The following is a 23000-nucleotide window of genomic DNA, read 5'->3' as shown; positions in this document are numbered from 1 at the left end:
ATTTGAATGGGAAAACCCAGGTTAGTGAACAAAAACTTAACATGTAGGACCTTTTTTTTTATCCAACACCGGTGAATGTAGTTATTTTTCAATGAAGGGCTTTGACAAGCATGTCCATTTTGTTTTCAATATACAATCTAGTAAGTGCACAAAACCACTAAGAGGAATCATGGATGACATCACCAAAGCACATTTATAGTCTGTGATAAGTTTCATTTCATGGATAAATCCAGCAGAAGAATTAAGCTTGGGGTAGTCCCAAGCCTTTCTACATCTCAAGCAGCATACAACCATTTATTTTCCTGCTTTTAATTAGTGGCCTGCACTGTTCAATGGTAACTCTGTATATAAAAAGTGGACATCTTGCTGCCTCTAAATATGTGTAAGGGTTTTCACTTTCAGAAAAATAATTATGCAGTAAATTTAATGACAAAGTGGTGAAGCATGCATAAAATGGTGTTAGCATTCAAGTGTGCCTAGGGCAGTATGAACTTTAAATATGCCCCTACCAGTCACTATGTTTCTCACCTTCCTGAGCTATTAAGGAGTCTTGTGATGCTGGTGTCATAGATCCTGAAACATAAAGATATTGATTAGGATCATCGCGGTGAAGAGGAAGATAGTGTCAACTCAAATTGCCATCAAGAGCTAACAAATCATACCACTGCAGTGTGGGTCACACGGACATGTGTAAGAGGTTAATGTATGAGATTTACTGGCACTGCACTGACCACACAGGACGGAGATCCACCTTTCCTGTGTCCAAATCCTTCCTTTCTCACATGTGTGCAGTGTCCTGTGACACATCTTTTCTCTAATTCTTTTACGTCACTGCCGGCAGGCAAATGTCATAAATAGCATAAATAAAAAAACAACTGCACATAGAAACAAATGAGCACATACGTGCCTATCCATTATACCACGTTTGGGCAGCTTTAGATTTACTCACATCAATTCTGACTTTGTTTGTTACATGTTTGCTGTTTTTTTCTTTTATTTAAATAACCAACACAATCACAAAGTTTTCCATTTGATAATTTTTTTGCATGCTGTAAAAGGCTATATATAGAAAAATATCATCTATTATACAACATGTACTAAAACCTATTCATTTTTTCACACACATGTATGGATTTAAATATGTACAGATGCCTTCAAATGTACATACAGCTTATACTAAAAGGATACATACAATACAATCTGGAAGAAGAAGCAATGATAGTTGGGTGTGTGTATGGGGGAAGAGAAGGGGCGGACTGACAGCTCATAGGGCCCGAATAGGGGATCATGGGGCCCCTGTGTCCTTGCCCACACTCAAAGCACACCCAAAAAAGCCTATAAAAAGGTACACAGGGGCATTTCATGTGGCCCCCTACTGACCCCGGGCCCGAGTGCTCAAATGGTCAGTCCGCCCCTGGGGAAGAGTGCAGCTAATGATGGGTAGGAAGTTAATGGTGGTGGTGGGGGAAAGGGAGGGGGGGTGTTAAAATGTGCTAATGGGATCTGATCATGGAAGGTGACAGGAGCAAGGAGGCAGAGAATGCATCAAAATGTCAATATATGTATCCATAGGCTTGGGATAGGAGCTTGGCATAGGAGCCTGATGATTTCAGTTTGTCTATGTATAGGGTGCAATATGCCTTTTCATTTTGTGATATATATGTAGTATTATTATTATACAGGATTTATATAGCGCCAACAGTTTGCTCAGTGCTTTACAATATAAAGGGAGACAATACAGCAATGATACTGTTCAATACAAGAGGGTTAGGAGGGTCCTGCTACTTGGAGCTTACAATCTAAGAGGGCAGGGCTGGTGGTACAAAAGGTAATAACTATGGGGGATGAACTGATAGGAGGAATAGAAGATTCCATTATTAGCTGAAGGCGGGATAGGCTTCCCTGAAGGGATAGGTTTTCAGAGATCGCCTAAAAGTGGGCAGAGTAGGCGATAGTCTGATAGATTGGGGTAGAGAGTTCCAGAAGATGGGGGAGGCTCTGGAGAAGTCCTGGAGACGAGCATGGGAGGAGGAGACAAGGGTGCTAGAGAGCAGGAGGTCATGGGAGGAGCAGAGAGGATGGTTTGAGTGACAAGATTGGTGATGTAATTTAGTAAGGTGGTTGAGTCTGGCAGCAGCATTCCTGACAGACTGAAGAGGGAATATCCTGTGATTAGTTAGGCCAATGTAGTATTTATTTTATGGATTATTGTCTTGTTTTTTCTTATATACTATTATTTACTTTTTGTAATAAAGACAACCAAGCTTTTATAAAATAATTACTGTTTTATGTGTATGTGCTTATAAAGTCCATTCAGTTCTAGTCTTCCTTTTAGTGCATCAAAATGTCATCTTGGGGAATGCAGGACAGGTGGGACATGTGATGATGAAGATGAAGGATGATGGTAAATAAAAGGTGATGCTACCTGAGAGTGTAATGCCAAATGTGTTCAGGAATCCTCTAGAACTGCTGACAAGGAACAAGGAATACTTTTATCGTTTTTTAAAATACAAAACTATACAAAAAGGTGGCAACCACGCCAATGTAGAACTAGCTTTTGCAGTATGGATATCAAACAGCATCAGATGCGGATACAAACCATGGATATATATCTCTACAAACTCATGTACTGTATACCTTAGATTGTACGCCCCTTGAGGGTTAGGGACTGATGTGAATGTACAATATATATATGTAAAGAGCTGTGTAAATTGATGGTGCTATACTAGTACCTGTAATAATAATATTAATGTATACAAAGCCAGAAGCTTACCAAAAATTAAAACTGAAGTTAAGGAATGGCAATTTTTACAGTTACATAGTCCAGCTTGGACCAATCTGTGTATATATATGTGCCATACCTGGACAATCTTTGTGGACGTTGGAAAATCACTGTAGTAGGTCCCACTGCTACAGTGATTGCCACTAACTTCTGGGTCCAAACTGGACCAATGTAACTATGTAAAAATTGCCATACCTAATCTCAAGCTTTTATGTTTTTGATGTTTGAATTACTTTGCAATACTAATACGCTATTAATATAGCTTCTCAATGTCAGGTAAATAAAGATCTGCAGTTCTTTATACTAAAACACATTAAAGTATTTGTAAACCCTCGCCTTGTAAAACAACCCATTCCCATTAAAATAGAAATGAAAAGCAAAACATTTGTGTATAGATATAAAAAAGGCATTATAAATACCTTTTTTTCCCCTTTTTTATAAGTGATCACATAACCTCTGTTCTCAGCTACATAAGAGCTGGGGGAGGAGAAACAACAACACATTTACCTTCCCAGTGAACAGCTGTGCAAGTAGTAGGGGTGTCAGGACAAGTCTGATAATTGGAGAAGATCAAGCTAAGTTCCCAGCATACCTAGAGAACTGACCACGCTATGTTCTCCTGCTTAGTGTGGTCAGTTTTTAATAGGAAATCAGAGAGACTTGCGGGAACATCAGGGATTTCACACAAAGGAAGCAATACAAAGAGAACAGGATACTTTTCCATACAAGTACATGATACGGCAGGCACATATCAGGAATATGAAATGTTGGGTTGACATATTCTTTAAGATAAAACAATGAAATTATTTAAAATGAAATCAATGTGCTATAAGCACTACAAAAACCCTACCCTTTATGCCCACCTCCCCAGGACTACCACGTGTTTGTGGGCTTCCCCACAGCCCCGCTGACTGAGGTAGAGATCGAGTCCCTTGTGCAACCTCGGACGCTGCAATCATGGCAACCTAAATGACAGAAGTAAATGGTTAACGTCAGTGATAAACAGTGTGGGCAACAAACATACTGTACAAATTATGTCACAATTACTCGGAATACCTTGGCTTCCAAAGTGCTCAGGCGTTCACTTAGCCCTGGAATCTGACTGCAATTCAGGCATCCTATGTGCAGTGAAAAAGATAGATTCAATTAAAAATATATTTTAGCAGTTAAACAATAAAAGACAGTTACCATCAATTGGTCTGTTTTTTTCTGAGTGGTCTCCAGCATCATAACACTCATCTTTGGCCAGTAAAACGATGTTACGCATTTTGCATTGAGAGGTTTCTCCTCATTTCTCTTTGGTCATAAAGAAGTTTTACAATGTCATAAAACTGTATACGATTCTGGAGCATGCTTGCAGCTATCAGATTGTTTATGACCACCCAATTTTCTCTGTCTCTGGGAAATCAATGGATGTATCAAGTAACAATAACACCTTTAGAGTTATATTTCCTATACAGGTAAACTCTGGAATGCAGTCCTGGTGGCTTTCAGTCACTTTCTTTCTAATTGGAATTGCCTCTGTGTCAGCTGCGCTTCATTATCCTGATAGTGACAATGATGCACCGTGTCTGCGCAAAGTATGTAACGTGATGCAATGACAGTAACGCAGAACAGTACTGGGTAAAGACAGTATACTATAGTAGGAATATTTAATCCTTGAAACTAACCAATATAAAGTGTAGATTCAAACATAAATGACTATCTTTATAAGTTATTGCTCACTTCTATTTACTGCACATATGCAATATTCCATGCTGGTACACTAGACCTTAAAACAGAATTTAACTCCCATAACTGAGTTAGTTCAGTTTACATACCCCCACCCCACAAGTACAGTTTTTTTTCTTTGGCACCACCCTAGCCGCCGTTCTGGGATGCTTACATCACATCTCCCAGGAGGCTGCATGATTGCCCACATGGAAGAAAAATATATTTGAAATATATTTTTAAAAATATTGATATTGTCAATTTTATTGACATATATTTGAAATACTACAATTTTGCCAATATTCAATATATTTAAAAGTATATTTTAATAAATAAATATATATACACACACACTGTATGTTGAAATGCTTTTTATTACAAAATATATGAAAAATATTTTTTAAAATACATTTTCAATTATACTGTATGTCTTTACAAATACAAATCAAAAATTTTGGAATGCATTTACAAATATATGTAAAAATATATATTAATCTGGCTTTTTTATATGTCAAAAAAAATCTGAAGAATGTATTTTAAAAAAATATATTTTTAAAAAACGCATTTCAACATATATATATATATGTGGTGAAATGCGTTTTTTATATATTACAAAATATATGAAATTTTTTTTTTACAAAAAGTCTGAAGAATATATTTAAAAGAAACTATATTTGTAAAAATATTTTTCATATATTTTGTAATATATAAAAAAATGCATTTCAACATGCAGTGTGTATATATATATATATATATATATATATTATTGAAATATATTTTGAAATATTTTGAATATGGCCAAAATTGTAGTATTTCAAATATATGTCAATATATTTGGGAAGAATATTTCAAATATATTTTTCTTCCATATGGGTGGGCACACAGAGTGTCCAGGTAGAGGGTCAGAGAGCAGAACTGGTGCATCATCAGTAGCTTGCTGCCTGCACCCAGTAGTAGAAGCAGCCAGCTGAAGAGGACCAAGATGGTGGTGCAGGATCTGATGTATATCACCAGTAGTTTAATTCTTGGATTTCATGGCACAGTTCTTTCAATTTTGTGCACTGTAAACTATGGATAAAAGTGCTACATTACACTTCTATCCCTCCATGCAGCATTTCTGAGCTGGTGCCACATGACGTGCAGCGGATTCCACCAGGCCAGTTACCTGTCACCTCATCCCAGTGGTAGTGGCCCTTAGGTTTAAAGTTTAAAAGATAAGTTCACCTTTGGGAACATGTTACATGCTCCACCCATTTTTAGGGTGGAACATGCAACATGTTCGCAATGCTGTAGCTGGGGCCCGCTCCCCATGGGAAAGAAGTTCCCTGTCATATTTGAAAACAACGCGGCCATGCAGGGCTCTGCCCACACGGCCGCTTCATTCATTCAGAGTTTTGTGAATGAATGAACTACAAGTCCTGAAAGCCTTAGCAGCTGTCAGCTTGTAGTTTCCAATGAACTACCATGGGAGCGCTGTGGTAGTTCATTGAATGTTCCTGTCAGTATATCTGCTTCTCTGTACATCCCATATGGGCAAGCAGATACTTTATACTGAGAGGTCTGCAGGAGACCTGCATGGCACCAGCGATCTACTGATCACTAGTGCAATGGTTTCCATGCTCCTGCAGACAAAAATAACAAATGCACATTTTTTTTACCTGCAAAAATATGTGCATTTATTATTTTTGTGCAAACGGTGAACTTATCCTTTAACACTTGTAATTAAACTTGAATCCCAGGAAGCTTGACTCTGTATGTGACCCATGTTTACTTTTCTCTTAAGGTCTTATTCCATGTTCTGTGACAAGTTTCTTCACTATCGGGCCTTACGCCACCTATGCCTCAGCTTTCTGAACGGCTGGCTGCTATATGAACATATGTAGACACTAGTACACTATCAATGGCAGCATAGCGTTCGCTGGTTAGCTTTACCATTCATTCAAACACTGGTACTGCATATTCCTCTTGTATTGTCATGTCATAGGTGTGTTACGCCTCACATGCACCTCTTTCAGTATATCTTCAAATAACTTCAGACCAGGCCAGGGTAAGTTAACAACAAAATTATCTTAACTAAAAAGTTGTTTAAATATAACCGAGCATTACAAATAGTTTCTTCACAGACATGGGTGCCCCCTGTCAATTAAGATACTCATGCCTTGGAATTATAAAACAATTCCTTAAAATGATTACAAAGGTTTTTTTAATAATAAACATGTCTTACTTACCTGCTCTGTGTAATGTTTTTACACAGAACATTCCAGAGCAGCCCTAAACCTCCTCTTCTGGGGTCCCTTGCTAGCGCTCCTGGCTCCTCTTTCCTTTCGAGTACCCCCCATAGCAAGCCACTTGCTATGGGGGGCATTTGTGCGGGCTCTCTCCTGAGCCAGGCTGTGTCTATTGCTTGGTCCCTCCTCAGAGAATTTGACTGATAATAGGAGCCAATGGCTCCTGCTGCTGCATCCAAGTCCATTGAAGAGATAGAGCAAAGTTGTTGCTCTCTGGCACAGTAATGGATTGAGATGGGGCTCAGGTAAGTATTTAGGGGGGCCTGGGAACTTACTACAGAAGGTTTTTTTTTACCCTAATGCAGAGAATGCATTAGGGAAAAGAACCTTCTGCCTTCACAACCACTTTAAGGTCCACAGGGTCCTTGTACAAGTCCATGTCCTGGGTTCCTGACAAGGGGTGAACTAACAGCAAACATCAGTTATATGTTACAACAACCTTCAGTTCCACTTCCACACATGGAGCAACATGATCTAGAGGTGGCTCCCTCCTTTTATCTTCTTGCCCCCAACAGAGGGCAACACCAGTCAAAAAGCCCAGGAAAAACGGCCAGCATGGTTAACCCCTGACTTCCTGAAGGCACCAGCTAAAAGTGTAACTAACGTAACTAAATGGTGTAACCATTAGTATAGACAAGACAGAACAACAAAAAAATAACATAACAACCACCTAGTAGGCACCTGCCTACACCCAAACAGTGGATTGCAGTGAGACAACATTGGATTCATAGGTCAGTATGTGTTCTGAAGAGATTCCAGCAATACATGTAAGTAGAGGAAAAAAAACATCATGGGGGGTGGGGGGGCAAGGGTAGTTGAGTATACAGACAAATATTTTTCTTTAGTTACAGAAAGGGTTAGAACCTATGCAGGTTTTTATTCGTTGCTGAAGCGTTGATGGTAAAGGGACTGTCCCAGAGGTAACATTAAGCCCTGTGACAATGCAAGGTCCTGCCACTGTGTAAATGGTTGTAAAAAGGACACAGAGTTCATACATATAGGAGTGCAGGACTCCAGAGTATCGATTATGAGTGGAGAAAACTGTTTTTACTACTTTTCCTGGATTTTGGTATTCCCGGATTGGGCTCTAGATTTTGGAGATTTGGGAGAGAAGGACTCTCAAAGCCAGTTTCCAGGCTTTGTTGGAGTCCAGCAGAGTGTGTGTCAAGGTGCACTCAGCCCTTATAATGAAAGCTTGGGAATAGCTCAGCCAGTAGGGAGATGTGCTCCCATTTGAGGACAGGTGTGTAATGCTGTGCTTTACTTGAGAGACTGCACTCCATGTTGGAGGAATTTGATGTCCATTGGAGTGAGACAGTTGTGACAGCACAGAAGGTCTGAGAGACTGGAAAGGCTGGGATAACTAGGAGAGAGTTTAGGGGACTGAAGGAATCTGTAGGTCTCGGAGGAGTGAGAGCTCGGGGTGTCAGCATATTGAAACCCATATTGAAATGCCAGGAGTGGGCCCATACAGCAAGAAGAGTTGGTGGGACGGTCTGAGAGAGCAGTGCAAGAGCAGGGCTGCTACTGAAGAGGGAGCCAGGTGGCTCAGCATTTTCTGTTACCTGTTTTGCTGTGTGAAACTGAAACACCTGCATTGGAAAACCTGATGTAAAGTACTTTGTATTGACTTCTGGATTAATAACAGTGGGCTGGCAAGCCCTAAAACCACAGTTCAGATTGGAATGGGCTCACTAAAAACACACAGCTAAACAACCCCATATCTCAGAGTGTATAACATACTATGTTTGTTGCTAGTAACAATATGTATATCAAATACATTTTTATTAATATTTATTGAGCAAAAAGCATGATTTTAATTTGTTACATTTCTTTTTTAGCTCCTAAAAAGTCCCAGCTGTACAAATATTTTTGGGTTGTAGAACATAAGGGATGGCGTGCCTGGATGACCAACTAATATGATTTATAAGTTTAACTCTAAATTACCTTCTGCCACCGTAACTGATATTCTCTCCATCCCTAACTGCTATCATTAATATTTATTGCCTTGTATTTTGAATCACATTGTATAGTCCCTTAGAAATCAACAATGGCTGACTGCAGAACCCTAATTTCATGAAAAAAAAGTTTCCTGCAGGAAACACATCACAATACAGATACCATCTCTTATCCTAAAAGATGTCAATATGGCATAAAATTACACTAGGCAAATACGTCTTTCTCCCATGGGGTTAGTGTTCTAATTTCTAGCAACCTTGGATTTTTCAGCAGGCAAGCTTGGACGGACTCCTTTGGTAGATAGATTTTCTTGTACTGTGGTAATGATGATATACCATGCATAGTTATGCTCAAAAGTTTTGCATACCTTGAAAAAAATTGTGACCTTTTGGCATTGATATTGAAAATATGACTGATCATGCCACCCTGTATTTAAGGATAGTGATCATTTGAAGCAATTTAATATCACATAGTTGTTTGGCTCATTTATAAATCACAATAATAACAGAAATCACCCAAATGACCCTTATCAAAAGTTTACATACCCTGGAATGTTTGGCCTTGGTGCAGAAACACAAAGTGACACACATAGGTTAAAATGGCAATTAAAGGTTAATTTCACACATCTGTAGCTCTTTAAATTGCAATAGTGTTTGTGTATAAATAGTCAATGAGCATGTTAGCTCTCAAGTGGTTGCACTGAGCAGACTAGATACTGAGCCATGGGGAGCAGAAATTAACTGTCAAAAGACCTGCGTAACAAGGTAATGGAACCTTATAAAGATGGAAAATAATATAAAAGGATATCCAAAGCCTTAAATGTGCCAGTCAGTATTGTTTAAGCACTTATTAGTGTATTAGAAGTGGAAAATTCAAGGATCTCTTGATACCAAGCCAAGGTCAGGTAGACCAAGAAAAATTGCAGAAGAATTGTTTGAGATACAAAGAAACACCCATAGCTAACCTCAAGAGAAATACAGGTTGCTCTGGAAAAAGATAGCAAGGTTATTTCAAGGAGCACAATACGACAAACAAAAATGAGCTGCATGGTCAAGTTTGCTGGAAAGAAGCCTTTAATAAGCCAATGACAAAAAAAACCTGGTTATAATATGTCCAACAACACATTGAGATGCCTCACAGCTTCTGGCACACTGTAATCTGTGGGGACAAGACCAAAATAGAGCTTTAAGGTCAACAACACTTATAGTGACAAGAATACCATCCCCACTGTGAAGTATGGTGGAGGCTCACTGATATTTTGGGTGTGTTTAAGTTCTAAAGGCAGAGGGAATCTTGTGAAAATTGATGGCAAGATGAATGCAGCATGTTGTCAGAAAATACTGGCAGACAATTTGCATTCTTCAGTACAAAAGCTGCGCATTGGACGTTTTTGGACTTTCCAGGACGACAATGACCCTAAGCAAAAGACCAAGTTGATCCTCCAGTGTTTACAGCAGAAAAAGGTGAAGGTTCTAGAGTGGCCATCACAGTCCCCTGACCTTAATATCATTGAGCTCTCGAACGTGCGGTTCATGCAAGACAACCAAAGACTTTGCATGACGTGGAGGCATTTTGCCAAGATGAATGGGCAGCTATACCACCTGCAAAAATTCGAGGCCTCAGACAACTATTACAAAAGACTGCACACTGTCAATGATGCTAAGTTATTAAGAACTAAGGGTATGCAGACTTTTGAACAGGGGTCATTTCATTTGTTTACTTGTTACCATGTTTTGTTTTATGATTGTAGCATTTTATTATGACCTATAGTTGAATATGAATCCCATAAGGAATAAAAGAAATGTGTTTTGCCTGCTTACTCATGTTTTCTTTAAAAACGGTACATACTGTACCAGTTCTCCAAAGACATACAAACTTTTAAGCACTACTGTATCTTGGTAAATGTTTATAAATCCCCCTCCCCATTCCCCGACTTTCTTCGAAGGGTTGATACAATTTTTAGCAAATAGACAGACGTACTGCTAATAGTTGAGGGGGATTTTAATTCATACCTAAATTCTTCAATTGAGAAATATGGCACCCACAAGGGGCATCTGCCACCACCACTTAGAGACCTAGTTTGCTTGCTATATAGGTGAGATTGGTCTGCTTGATGTGTGGAGGCTGTGCCACCTGACATGGCATCATTACTTCTGCTTCTCACCCACACAAGTGGCATTGTCCAGAACTGGTCTTCCATTAGGCACTAAGATTTTACTGCCATATGTGTGTGACTTATACTACACTACCGAAATGTTACCTAATAGTTCAACTAAAACTCAAAAACCCCCATACTAGCAGTTTACAGAAGATGAATCCATACTAGCTGGAGCTTACGCCTGACCAGGAGAGATACAGGAATTCCTTGACCTTAACAAGCCCACAGTGCACTCTTTTGTGGTATGGGATGCTCTCAAGGCTTTCCTAACAGGCGTGTTAATCGGCTAAATAGCTGGGATTAAAAGGAAGTCAGGGGCCTGGGAAGCTCAAATGATAAAAGACATTTAACAGGCTGGGATTGCTTTTTCGACTAATTCAAATCCTGACATGCAATTCACATGGATAGAATGTCAACACTTACATAAATCTCTTTCATTATTTGAAGCAAAGAAAAGTCATTTCATGACAAACAAATTTTGAACAGGGGGAGCACACAGGTCATTTATTAGTCATCAAAACCAAATCTCAGCAACGTGTTACTCATGTCAATACCATAGCTGCTTGTGGAAACTACACAGTGACCACGACTTCTGATAATTTAGTATCCTTTCAAGACTTCTATGCTGACCTTTATAGTAGTAAAGTGGCCTATGAGCATAATGCCTTTCTCCAAATTTTAGGCTCCATCACACTCTTGAGGCTTTCTGAAAAGGATAATACAATGGTAAACTCACCCATTACATCGGAAGAGCTGACTACTGCCTTTAATGTGGCCCCCAACAACAAACCAAACAAAAGAGATTGACAAACAATGTGGTTCAGTGCTCCTTCCAGAGATTCTTAGTGTTATAACTGAGATATCCAGTGTGGGGAAACTATCCCAATCTACCATATTGCCAGATTTCCCTCTTGTGAAGAACACGGTGCCTGACCCCAACTCGTCACAAAGGACCAGCCAATCTCACGCTGCGCTGTCACTTACGTAATAATGCTACCCTCACCTACACCCTGCACAGAGAGTATTCAGCTCACAGGACCACAATCTAGGTGCCAGCAGCGTGAGAGTGATTGTTACTGGGTTAGGTTAATAATGCAATTAACTCTTTAAACTGCCACCACTGCCTTTTTACAGAGACAGAGGAAACTTCCAAATCTTAGCAATAACACTATGATTTTAGCATAAATGTCTACAACACACACTGTCACCCCAGACCAGGGGCGGACTGACTATTCGAGAACTCGGGCACTGCCCGAGGGCCCAGGGTAAGTAGGAGGCCCCATGAAATGCCCCTGGTACCTTTTATAGGCTTTTTTTGAGTGTGGGCGAGGACACAGGGGCCCCATGATCCTCTATTGCCCGGGGGCCCCATGAGTTGTCAGTCCGCCCCTGCCCCAGACAGATATATTCAGAGGATTATTATCAGCAGCACTCTTCAAGAGACAGGGATTCTTTAGCTTGTATTAAAAGCCTTAGGCTTCATGTACACAAGCAACTGCTAAACTCAAGTTTAGAAGCTTTTGGCATTTTTTTGCTAAATCTCCTACACTAAATTCCATAAAAGCCTATGTGTACATGTAACAGAGTTGAAGAGCTGCTGCGTTTAGGTGAGGTTAAACCTCCCTCTCCTGAACGCCAAAGAATCGCATTCAGGATAGGAACGTTTTGACTGCCGACCACGGGAAAACGCAAAACCGTGGTAAAAACACGACAACCGCGGTATCGCGTTTTTGCCGCTATTTGCCGGCGGTCAGAGTAGGCTCGTGCACATGAAGCCTTAGAGATAGTTTTAACACTTTTCAAGATAGGGTTTTTTAAAGCAGAGCTCCACCCAAAAGGGGAAGTTCCGCTTTAAAGAATGGTCCCCTGCTCCCCATTAAGGTTTGGCACCTTTGGGGGTGAACAAGTACCCGAAATTGACAGGTACCCACTTCCACTGCGATCACTTAGGCTATCGGAAGCGGAAGTTGCCCTCCCCCCCCCTCCCTCCCTGTAGTCTTCTGTGACACGTGACAGGAAGTGCAGCTCTACTCGCGCATGCGCAGTGGTAACCCGGCTGTGGAGCTGCAAGCTGTCACAGCCGGGTGCCCACACTGAAGATGCCTGGAACACCAGATGGCTGGTGAAACGGGCTGCGGGGAGGACACCGCGGGATCATGGGACAAGTGAGTGGCCCTATTTTAACAGTCAGCAGCTACAGTTTTTGTAGCTGCTGACTTTTATTTTTTCACAGTGCAACTGGAACTTCACTTTAATGAAAAGGTCAAATGGTGCAATTAAGATATTTACAAAAAAGGATGTTAAAAAGACATAAAGAAAAAAATAATGCAACAAAGAAATAAAAGGAGGTGAAAATGGAGAATACTTGCAAAGTCCTTGGTTTTAGCAGAGTCCAATTGTCCAAGCAAAAACATTGCCGTGCCTCTCTTGGGTGTTCCTTGGTTGATGTTAAAATGAGAGCTTGCTTACCAGCTCCTGTCATCCCCTTTTCTGTGATATTAAAGGGGTGTTGACAGAGACCAACTGACCAATAATCCGATTTAAGTGATGGGTGCTGGGAAGCCACCAGGTTTACGACCAATTCCCAAATACAGTTTTACACTAATATTAATAACTTCCAATACATTCACGTGGTATTCTAGAAACTGACAGAACATTATTCACAATTATACTTTGTATCCAGGGATACCAAACACAGCGTACCTTTGTCACCCTGGAAGGAGGAGACTGCTTTCTCCCCTTTTGTATGTGCCAACAAAGTCATGTAGGACCTTGAATTATTCGGCATGAAATTCCCCATTCAAATATAAACCTGATATTTTTGTGTCCGGTTCCTGTTGTATTTTAAGAATTGTGCATGGAATTGTTAAGTCGTGGTTAAGTCGTGTTAAGTTGTTTTATGGCACGCTTGCATCCCTAGAGCTTTAGGCAGGCCATAGACGGGGCGAAAACCGGCCGTTTTTTTATGAGAAAAAAAAACAAAAAATCGGTCGTTCAATCAGCCGATATTACCACCATTGGTGAAAAAAAAAAAAATCGGCTGATTTTCGTTCCGTCTACGGCCGGCAAATATAATAGCGGTGTCCCTGCAGAGAGCTCCGCTATTATATTTGACATTTAAAAGTACAGCAAAGTTGCAACATTGTATCTATTTGTATCCATTTCGGATACAGATGTTTCTATTCGGATACAAATAGATACAATGTTGCAACCTCAATACTTTGAAATGTCAAATATAATAGCGGAGCTCTCTGCAGGGACACTCCACTATTATTTTTGACATTTAAAAGTATTGCGGTTGCAACATTGTATCTATTTGTATCCGAATAGAAACATCTGTATCTGAAATGGATACAAATAGATACAGATGTTCTTCTTTTTCTTTGTCTTCATCTTCTTCTTCTTTTCTTCTTTTCCTTCTTCTTGCAGGTCATGGCTCATGCGCATTTTTTTTATCGGTAAAAAGATTGGTCGATTTGACAAAATCGGCCAGTTTTTTTCCAACATGACCGATTAAAAAAATGTGTCAAAATCACGAAAAACGTCCGACAAATTCACCCACTAACGATCCGAAAATCGGCCGATTATTCTTTTGGACAAATTTTCGGCCTATTTTCGACCCATCTATGGCCTGCCTTAGTGGCCTTACAGGTCATGTGTGACAAGCTTGACAGAGTTATTATGCAACTCCCTCCTCGCTGGCCTACCCCAACACAGGCTATCCCCGCTCCAGTTTATCCTGAATTCTGAGGCCAGACTCATCCACCTCACCAACAGCTCCGTATCCGCCACCCCCCTCTGCCAATCCCTACACTGGCTTCCGATTTCCCAAAGCATACAATTCAAAATATTGACACTGACGTACAAAGCTGTCCATAACACTGCCCCAGACTACATCACCGACCTGATATCCATCTACCACCCAAAATGCACTCTCTGCTCCTCACAAGACCTCCTACTCTCCAGTTCCCTGGTCTCCTCCTCCCATGCCCATCTCCAGGACTTCTCCAGGGCCTCCCCCATCCTCTGGAACTCACTACCCCAATCCGTCAGACTGTCACCTTCCCTCCTCACATTTAGGCGCACCCTGAAAACCCATCTCTTCAGAGAAGCCTACCCAGCCCGTACCTAATTGCTGATCTCCTCCGCTCTTCCCACCACTCCATCTCCCACAGCTATTTCCTCCTGTGCCACTCTCCCCTCCCTCCTAGATTGTAAGCTCCAAGGAGCAGGGCCCTCGAACCCCTCGTGTATTGCATTGTATTGTTACTGTACTGTCTCATGTAATGTCTCCCATTATAATGTACAGCGCTGAGCAAACTTTTGGCGCTATATAAATACTGTATAATAATTATGGTTTTACGATAGGGTAGAGGGAAGAGTTTTTCATGGTTGTGGAAACAGACAACCTGCCAAGTCTAATTAGCTGTTTACAGCTGGCATCCAGGCCTGAACTCTGGCATGTGTTTTCGTTAAGATAAGAGGCTCTTTTGAAGTTCGTTCCACTTCCATAGTTTGCAAAAGGAGGGAGGGAGAAAGGTCACTGCTCATGAAAACAAAATGGCTGAGACCTTAACAAGATGGCTGTTGCATACAGCTTCCATGTCCCTATTGCACACAATCGTTACAGCCATTGCCAGAGTTTTAGCCAACTGCTTGTCCAAAATATTTCACAAACTCATACACCCAGATCATTCCGGATTTATACCTTCTAAATACACTGTAACAAATATTAGAAATCTCTAATTAAAGCCACAAACTCCCTCTACTAATGTTGGTAGTAAAGCAATTTTATTGTTGCATGCTGCTAAGGTATACACCAGCAAAGACTGATATTTAGTTTGCATATAACATTTAAAAAGTGGTTGATACCAATGTTCAAGAGTTTATTAAAGGAAGGACAATTTTACAATATTTTGGTATCATTTAAATCCCATCTCTATGTTTTAATCCTGTTCCTGCACCATCCTGATAACAAAAAAAAAGTACTACCTAACTCTCTCCAGGCTAAAGCGATGCTCATTATTTAGTGCTGGTCCTTTTCCAGTATGAATAATGCCCATCATCATTCAATCAACTTTCTTTGAGCCTAGAAACTCTCTTTGAACCTAGACTCTTATAAACACATCTCCTGTAGGTGCATCATCACATAGGCATGTGCCAGGGGCGGACTGAAAACTCATGGGGCCCCGGGCAATAGGGGATCATGGGGCCCCTGTGTCCTTGACCAAACTCAAAAAAGCCTATGAAAAGGGTACCAGGGGCATTTTATGGGGCCCCCTACTGACCCTGGGCCCTCAGGCAGTGCCCGAGTTTTTAAATGGTCAGTCCGTCCCTGCCCTGGGCTCAAAGTACAGTGCTACAGAGACTGACACTATTATCAAATCATCAGTGCCATTTTCTGCAGCCCAGAGGATCACCCAATGCCACTGGAGGAGAAGAGGAAGGACCCAGGGACATCCGGTGACTGCCAATAGACAGATGGGAAAAAATATATGTGCTGGGTGCAGGAGCTTTTTAGGGGGATACCCCAAAGCTATAAGGACTTCAACGATATGTCTGTGTATGGCTGGCATCAGACCCTGCGCTAAAAAAATACCTTTTGTGAAATAGGTTGTTAGACAAGGCAAGGTACAGTATTTCTCAGTTGATATAGCTTACTAAACCTAGAGCTCACATTGCTACTTCGTACTACTGAATAAACTGATTTTTACTATTTTTAAGAACATTTCAAGCTGTTAGACATATCACATACAGCTGGTGCTTCCCCTTTAAGCATGGTTCCTTCAATAACTCTCTGTCCCTATGCAGACATTAGTCAGCACACTATGTACAGTTGGTTATGAAAATTACAAGCCATCGCTCCTGGCAGTGTAGGTACACATACATAAATAGAAATCTCCTTTCTGTTCAATGTACACATAATTACAGAGCGGTGTGTGTGTGTCAGTCGCTCCATCATATTCTAACAGATGGTTTTAATTCCACATCGAGAGCCCTTGCACATTCGGCTTCTCTCATTCCCCTCCCTACTCTCCCATGAAATCACTCCTCCCAAACTGACTTTCTTTGCTCTCTGTCTCCGACATGTTGGTTTTCTATTCCTGACCCCCTTCTCTTCGTTGACTCGTTTCTAGTCTGTTCATTTTCACTAATCTTGTTTTCCTCAGTCCATTTATCTCTCTTTCACCACCATTCTTCTCTTTCTTCTCTAGCATTTTGCACAGCCTTCAGATTCTACACAGACAACCATTATTTTTAACATGCTCACTAAATCATTCCATGTTCTGTCACCTTCTCCCTATTCAGAATGTACCAATTTTCTCCTGTTCCATATTTTTCATTCTCTCTTTGGCTTTTTTTTTTTTTTTTCGTAATTATCTCTTTTCCTGGCTACTTTACAGTGGTTGCCCTGGTAACAAGTGGCTTACATTGTGCTGCACTGGGGAGGTTCTCTCCTCACGCCAACCCCTAGAGGGTTATGGGTAACAGCCAAGACTGGAGACCTATTTTACACTCTGATGTCATCAAGCCCCCTCTTAATCTTGGGCCTTATTGGTCAGTTATCTGAGCCTATGTAAATGAGGGGCTAAAAAAACAACATAAACCTTCTACTTCTCGTGAAGGATTGTGCTTTTCATATTAGCCAGCAGCAGGCAGTAACAGGCAGCTGGAAAAGAAAGGGTCTTTGTAACCTAAAGACTGCCATCTTGTTTACAGCTGTGAATGAGTTAAATTGGTTTGTATGAAGCAGCTGATTCCCACACAGCTGCCCACTCTGTCCCAGCTGGCTTGGCAGAGTTTATGAACTCTGCATTTAACCCCATCTGACCTCAGGAAAAGTCTGGAAAACAGGAAGGGTAAAGGCAGGACAGCCTTTTTGTGCCCTGCAACAAAACCATACATGCAACGTCACTAACATACACTGGTCATCAGGGCAGCCACCCACCAACAGAGCAGCTGCCTTGAAATATTTTGATGTGTCAGCGTTCAGTTTCTTTTTCTTGGTCATATTACGTTGTACATTTTTTCCTTTTATAAATACAAATCAAGTAACATCTAAACTAGACAAATACTGTGCTTGTTTAGGTTAAATTTGCAGAGGAAGTCATGTATTGCTTTTTGCTTCAAAATGTGGTATACATGTCGTCACTGACTTGTTTTTGCAGGTGCAAGCTCCGAGGCTGTAATACCGCTCTTTGTTTCACTACTTATTGGTCCACTGACTTAACCCCTGGTTCACATATCCATGTTTCTGGGGGCCACGTTTTGCACGGGCATGAGAGCCCATTCATTTGGGACACGCAAGGAAGAAGTTCCTGCACCTCGGTTCCCAGTGTGGTTGCAATTTCCAGTGTGGGCGGCATGCCATTAGAATCAATGGCACCCACGGGTCCGCATTCTTCTGTGTGGGTGGTGCAGCTGCACAGATTTTTGTGCGCATCCGCAGGAGCACCACCTGCACATATGTCAACCTAGCCCGAAATAGGGTTTGATGCTAGTACTGTATGGAGTGGCGTATAGAACCTTCTGGTCCCCAGTGCAAGAAACTATGAAGGGCCTCCCATTACCACTTTGAGACCCTGGCAGTTCTGCCACTGGTGTCAGGAGTTTTTTATTTTTGTTATTTTATTTATTTATTTTTTTTAACAATATATTATTTTTTACATTTTTTTAGGAGCCCCGTTGGGGGGCTTTGGTGGAATATTGGAATACCAGGGATCTAAACAGAACATGTTTGCCTTTGAGACAAAAAGGAGATTGAGCCCTCAATCTCCACCTCTGCAGCCTCAGCTGTACAGAATTAATAAAAAGAAATAGCTCTGTACAGAGCTTCCTGTCCATTCATAAACTGAAGAATAATAAGTATAGTTTACTATGTTTCAGTTATGAATGGACAGTCAGTGATAGGTATGGATCACTGACTCTCTATTCACAAAAGGAAAGGGTTTGTAAATGACACATTTCTTCGCTCTCCATCCTGACAGATCGCCCACAGCAGCCGGCGTGAGAGGGGTGGGGGTAACCCGGCAGCAAAGCGGGGGGGGGGGGGGTACAAGGGTGGCCAGGAGAGCACCAGATTCCAGTGGCAAGAATCAGCAGATTCTTCTGGCTGGAGTGACAGGTGTATGCGAATGTGGGGAGGTGCAGTGTGGTAGTAAACACACAGGGAGAGATTCACTAAAACTGGTGCACTCAGAATCTGGTGCAGCTGTGCATGGTAGCCAATCAGCTTCTAACTTCAGCTTATTCAGTAAAGCTTTGGCAATAAAACCTGGAAGCTGACTGGTGTCTAACCAGGGTTGCCCCAGATTTTGCACTCCAGCTTTGGTAAATAACACCCACAAAGTATAGTTGCAGCAAAACTGTGAACTTGTATTAAAAAGAATACCAATGTTATACACACCCTGGCAGGAGAACACCGCTAGAGAAATAACTCATGGTTCAATATAGTCAGAGGTATAGGAGGAGAGGTGCCAACAACGTCTGTTGCAGAGGGTGAAGCATGGCCTAGCCGACCCAGTTCCAAGAGGGAAGCTCCTTTCCAGGACAGCAGGTCACTAATCTTTCCCTCTTCATTAGGAACCTTTCTCTACCGCTAATTACTTTCCCTGACTAGCAGGATTTCTCTCTACACATGCAACATGCAAGAAACTCGCCAAAACCCAGAACTTAAATAGGCCCTGTTGACCCAAAATGGCCACTGAGGGTCACATGGGTGCAGCGTAGCCAATCAGAAAGCTGCACCATTTACCCAGGAAGCCGTAGAGAAACATTGTTTTCCTTGGACTTCCTTTCCAGGCTGAGGTACCATTTGGTATGAGCACCACCTGCAGTGGAGAAAACAAACCGCACCTGCCTAGACAAATAGCAATGGCTGCTCAGCCTGTGCAAAGTATTCACAGTCTGACAGCAGCCATTGCTGTTCGCATGTAGCCACACAACGAGTGACTACCTGTGGGTAGGAAGGGGTGTCTGCAGTCAGATGCGTCCAGGCTCAGACACCTGGCCATAACCACAGGTAACTACATGATCCATGGCTACATGTGAACAGCAACAGCTACTGTCAGCCTGTTAATACTTTTTACAGGCTAAGTGGCTACCATTATTCACATGCAGCTATCATTCCAGTACAGGAATTCCAAGTATGCACATTTTATATATAACTTACTTTCTGAACAAATGCAAAGCATTCTTTGACTGATTGAGGTGACGAGTCGGGCCGGTGGCTTCATGTTTTCCATCTTGTCTAATCAGAGAATGCTTTGGAGGGGATTTATTAAAACTGGTGAACTCAGAATCAGGTGCAGCTGTACATTGTAGCCAATCAGCTTTTAACTTCAGCTTGTACAATTAAGCATTGGCAATAAAACCTGGAAGCTGATTGGTTTCCATGCACAGATGCACTAGAGTTTGCACTCTCCACTTTTAGTAAATAAACCCCCTTGCATTAATTTGCATTTTCTGGATGGCACCTGTGGTGAGCAAGTGGAGATCAGTGGATTAGAGGTGTCTACTTCAGTGACTTCTAACTTCCAGGGGCATCGGCCAGGTATGGTGTATATATACATATATATATATATATATATATATATATATATATATTTTTTTTTACAAGTATTATAAGTACATTGTAACATGTAACTATTTATAAAATATCCATGTCTGGAATTCTTCTTTAAGGTGTTGAGAATTTTCACCTTGCAAAATAAAGCTGTGCATGTGCTAACCAAATGGCCTGGCAGGACACTCCTCATTCCGGGTGGACATAATATGACGTCCTCCCCGGAATGGGCCACGCTGAGGTGTGATCTGTCACCCATTGTGTTCGCCGGAAACAGTGGATGACCAATCATTGTACTAGGCTGCTGCCGGTACTATGTGATCACTGTAACCAATCACAGCAGATCACATGACAATTGTACACAATGGATGGCTTCCATTCATGCTATCCATTGTGTACTATTGTGCTGATCTCTGTGATTGGTCACAATGATCACATGGTACAGACAGGGCCAATCACAGCTCATCTGTACCATGTGATTAGCTGTGGCCAATCACAGCCAGCAACAATAGTAAATACTGAATGAATCAATTTTATTCAGTAAAAATTATTGTTTATAACAGTGAAATTCACTGGTATAAGCAATCATAGTGTGAAAAAAAAAATCCTGTTCACTTCCCCACAGTTGTACAGTGTTACTATGGTAACACCAGGAGTGGACTGACCATTTGGAAACTCGGGCACTGCCCGAGGGCCCGGGGTCAGTAAGGGGCCCCATGAGATGTCCCTGGTACCTTTTTCATAGGCTTTTTTAGTTTGGGCAAGGACACAGGGGCCCCATGATCCCCTATTGCCCAGGGGCCCCATGAGATGTCAGTCTGCCCCTGGGTAACACTGTATTGCTCTGGTCACAGTATGTTTTTTTTCTCAATTGTTTGGCTTTTTTTTTACAATTTTTAAAAAAAATTCCTAATTCTTCCAAAAACTTGTGACAAAAAATTACAACATTTAAAAACTCGACGTGTCTCTTATAAATACTCTGGACTGTCTACTTTCCAAAAAGGGGTAATTTTGGAGGTATTTGTACTGTCTTAGTTTTCAGGCCTAAAGAAATGAGATAGGCCATCAGTACATTAGGACTAATCAATTTTCAGATATACATACCATAGCTTGTGGACTCTATAACTTTCCTACAGACTAAATAATATAAACTGATTTGGATTATTTTCTCCAAAGAAATGTACATTGGCCTAAATTTATGAAGAAATTATTTTGTTTGAAAATTCTGAAGAAAAATGCATTTTTCTTTGTTTCTTTTTTAAAATTTTGCAGTCTTTTTTTTGTTTATTTAGCAAAAAAATAAAAAAAACCCAGTGGTGAATAAATACCACCAAAAGAAAGCTCTATTTATCTGAACAAAATGATATAAATGTAATGTAGGTTCAGTGTTGCATAACTGCATAATTATCATGCAAAGTGTGACAGTGCTGAAAGCTAAAAACTGGCCTGGGAAGGGAGTGAAAGTGCCCAGTATTGAAATGATTAAATACCCAATCACGTGAAGGGAAATTAAAAAGGACCAGTCCATTAAGGACTACAACTGATATATTACTTTTGGATAGACTATTCTTAAAGACGACCTTAGCTGGTTCACCATCACCATTTTCATTGATGCATCTATGTATGGACAATGCACAATTTTACTGTTACAGAACTTTTCTTTAGTAAAAGTACAGTCTATACAACTGCTTTTTCTCTAGAATAAATAGGCATTAGAGCACTGAAAGAAGTAGAAACAGTAGCAGGTAATTATTCCACTGAATGTCTTTTCTTTCCACAACTTCTTTCTGTCCAAGGGAAATTTAATCTTCTCCATGCTGTACTGTTTTCTACTCTAGCTCAATGTTCTCTCTATGAAGCTGTGACTTTCTCTTGTATCACCAAGAACAGTAGCACAATTATAGAACCATTCAATGGGTTAGGGTAAAATAAATCGATTGTCTGTGTAACACTTTGCTTTCTGCCTAGTTCACTGTTTTAAGTGGCACAATATTTTTGCTGGAGGTTCTTGTCATCTGTCTTAAATGATTTTCGCACACAGATTTCTAAACCCATCCCCCAATTCTCCGCAGGGAGCTTTGGTCATAACCCAAAATATGCTAGCTGCAAATTAACCTGGCCACAGTGTGATTTGAGCCACCATATAAAACACAATTCAGTCCATAGACTGTCAAAAAAAATACCCTTGTGGTGCATGGGACTTTGGTACTTGGGATTGCCATTGCTAACCTCCTTCTAAAGCCGGCCATAGACAGATTGAAGTTCCTACTGACCTGGCTGAATTGCGATTCATCTGTAAGCAGGCTAGCAGGGGCGGACTGACAACTCATGGGGCCCCCGGGCAATAGGGGATAATGGGGCCCCTGTGTCCTTGCCCACACTTAAAAAAGCCTATGAAAAAGATACCAGGGGCATCTCATGGGGCCCCCCACTGAGCCCGGGCCCTCAGGCAGTGCCCGAGTTTCCAAATGGTCAGTCTGCCCCTGCAGGCTAGTTGTTCTGAAGTCTATCAATAGACTGTGTACTTTGCAAGTGCAG

The 23000-nt window shown here is 41.1% G+C and overlaps 1 protein-coding gene across 6 annotated transcripts in view; it reads right to left on the bottom strand.

Annotated features, from left to right (window-relative positions):
• The window catches only part of EMID1 (EMI domain containing 1), a 168040-nt gene that overhangs the window by 53360 nt on the left and 91680 nt on the right, over positions 1-23000 (bottom strand). For all 6 annotated transcript variants that reach the window (XM_089655437.1, XM_089655438.1, XM_089655434.1 and 3 more), the window contains exons 5-7: positions 3839-3900; positions 3633-3747; positions 529-573 (exon numbers count right to left, since the gene is read on the bottom strand). In XM_089655437.1, coding sequence (XP_089511563.1) covers positions 529-573; positions 3633-3747; positions 3839-3900 — 222 coding nt within the window. The remainder of the gene's footprint in view (positions 1-528; positions 574-3632; positions 3748-3838; positions 3901-23000) is intronic.

The sequence above is a fragment of the Staurois parvus genome, unplaced genomic scaffold, assembly GCF_062004578.1.
Source record: "Staurois parvus isolate SC_StPar_1 unplaced genomic scaffold, SC_StPar_1.0 ptg000840l, whole genome shotgun sequence".
In the NCBI taxonomy this organism is placed as follows: domain Eukaryota; kingdom Metazoa; phylum Chordata; class Amphibia; order Anura; family Ranidae; genus Staurois; species Staurois parvus.
This window is presented reverse-complemented; position numbering and strand designations above follow the sequence as displayed.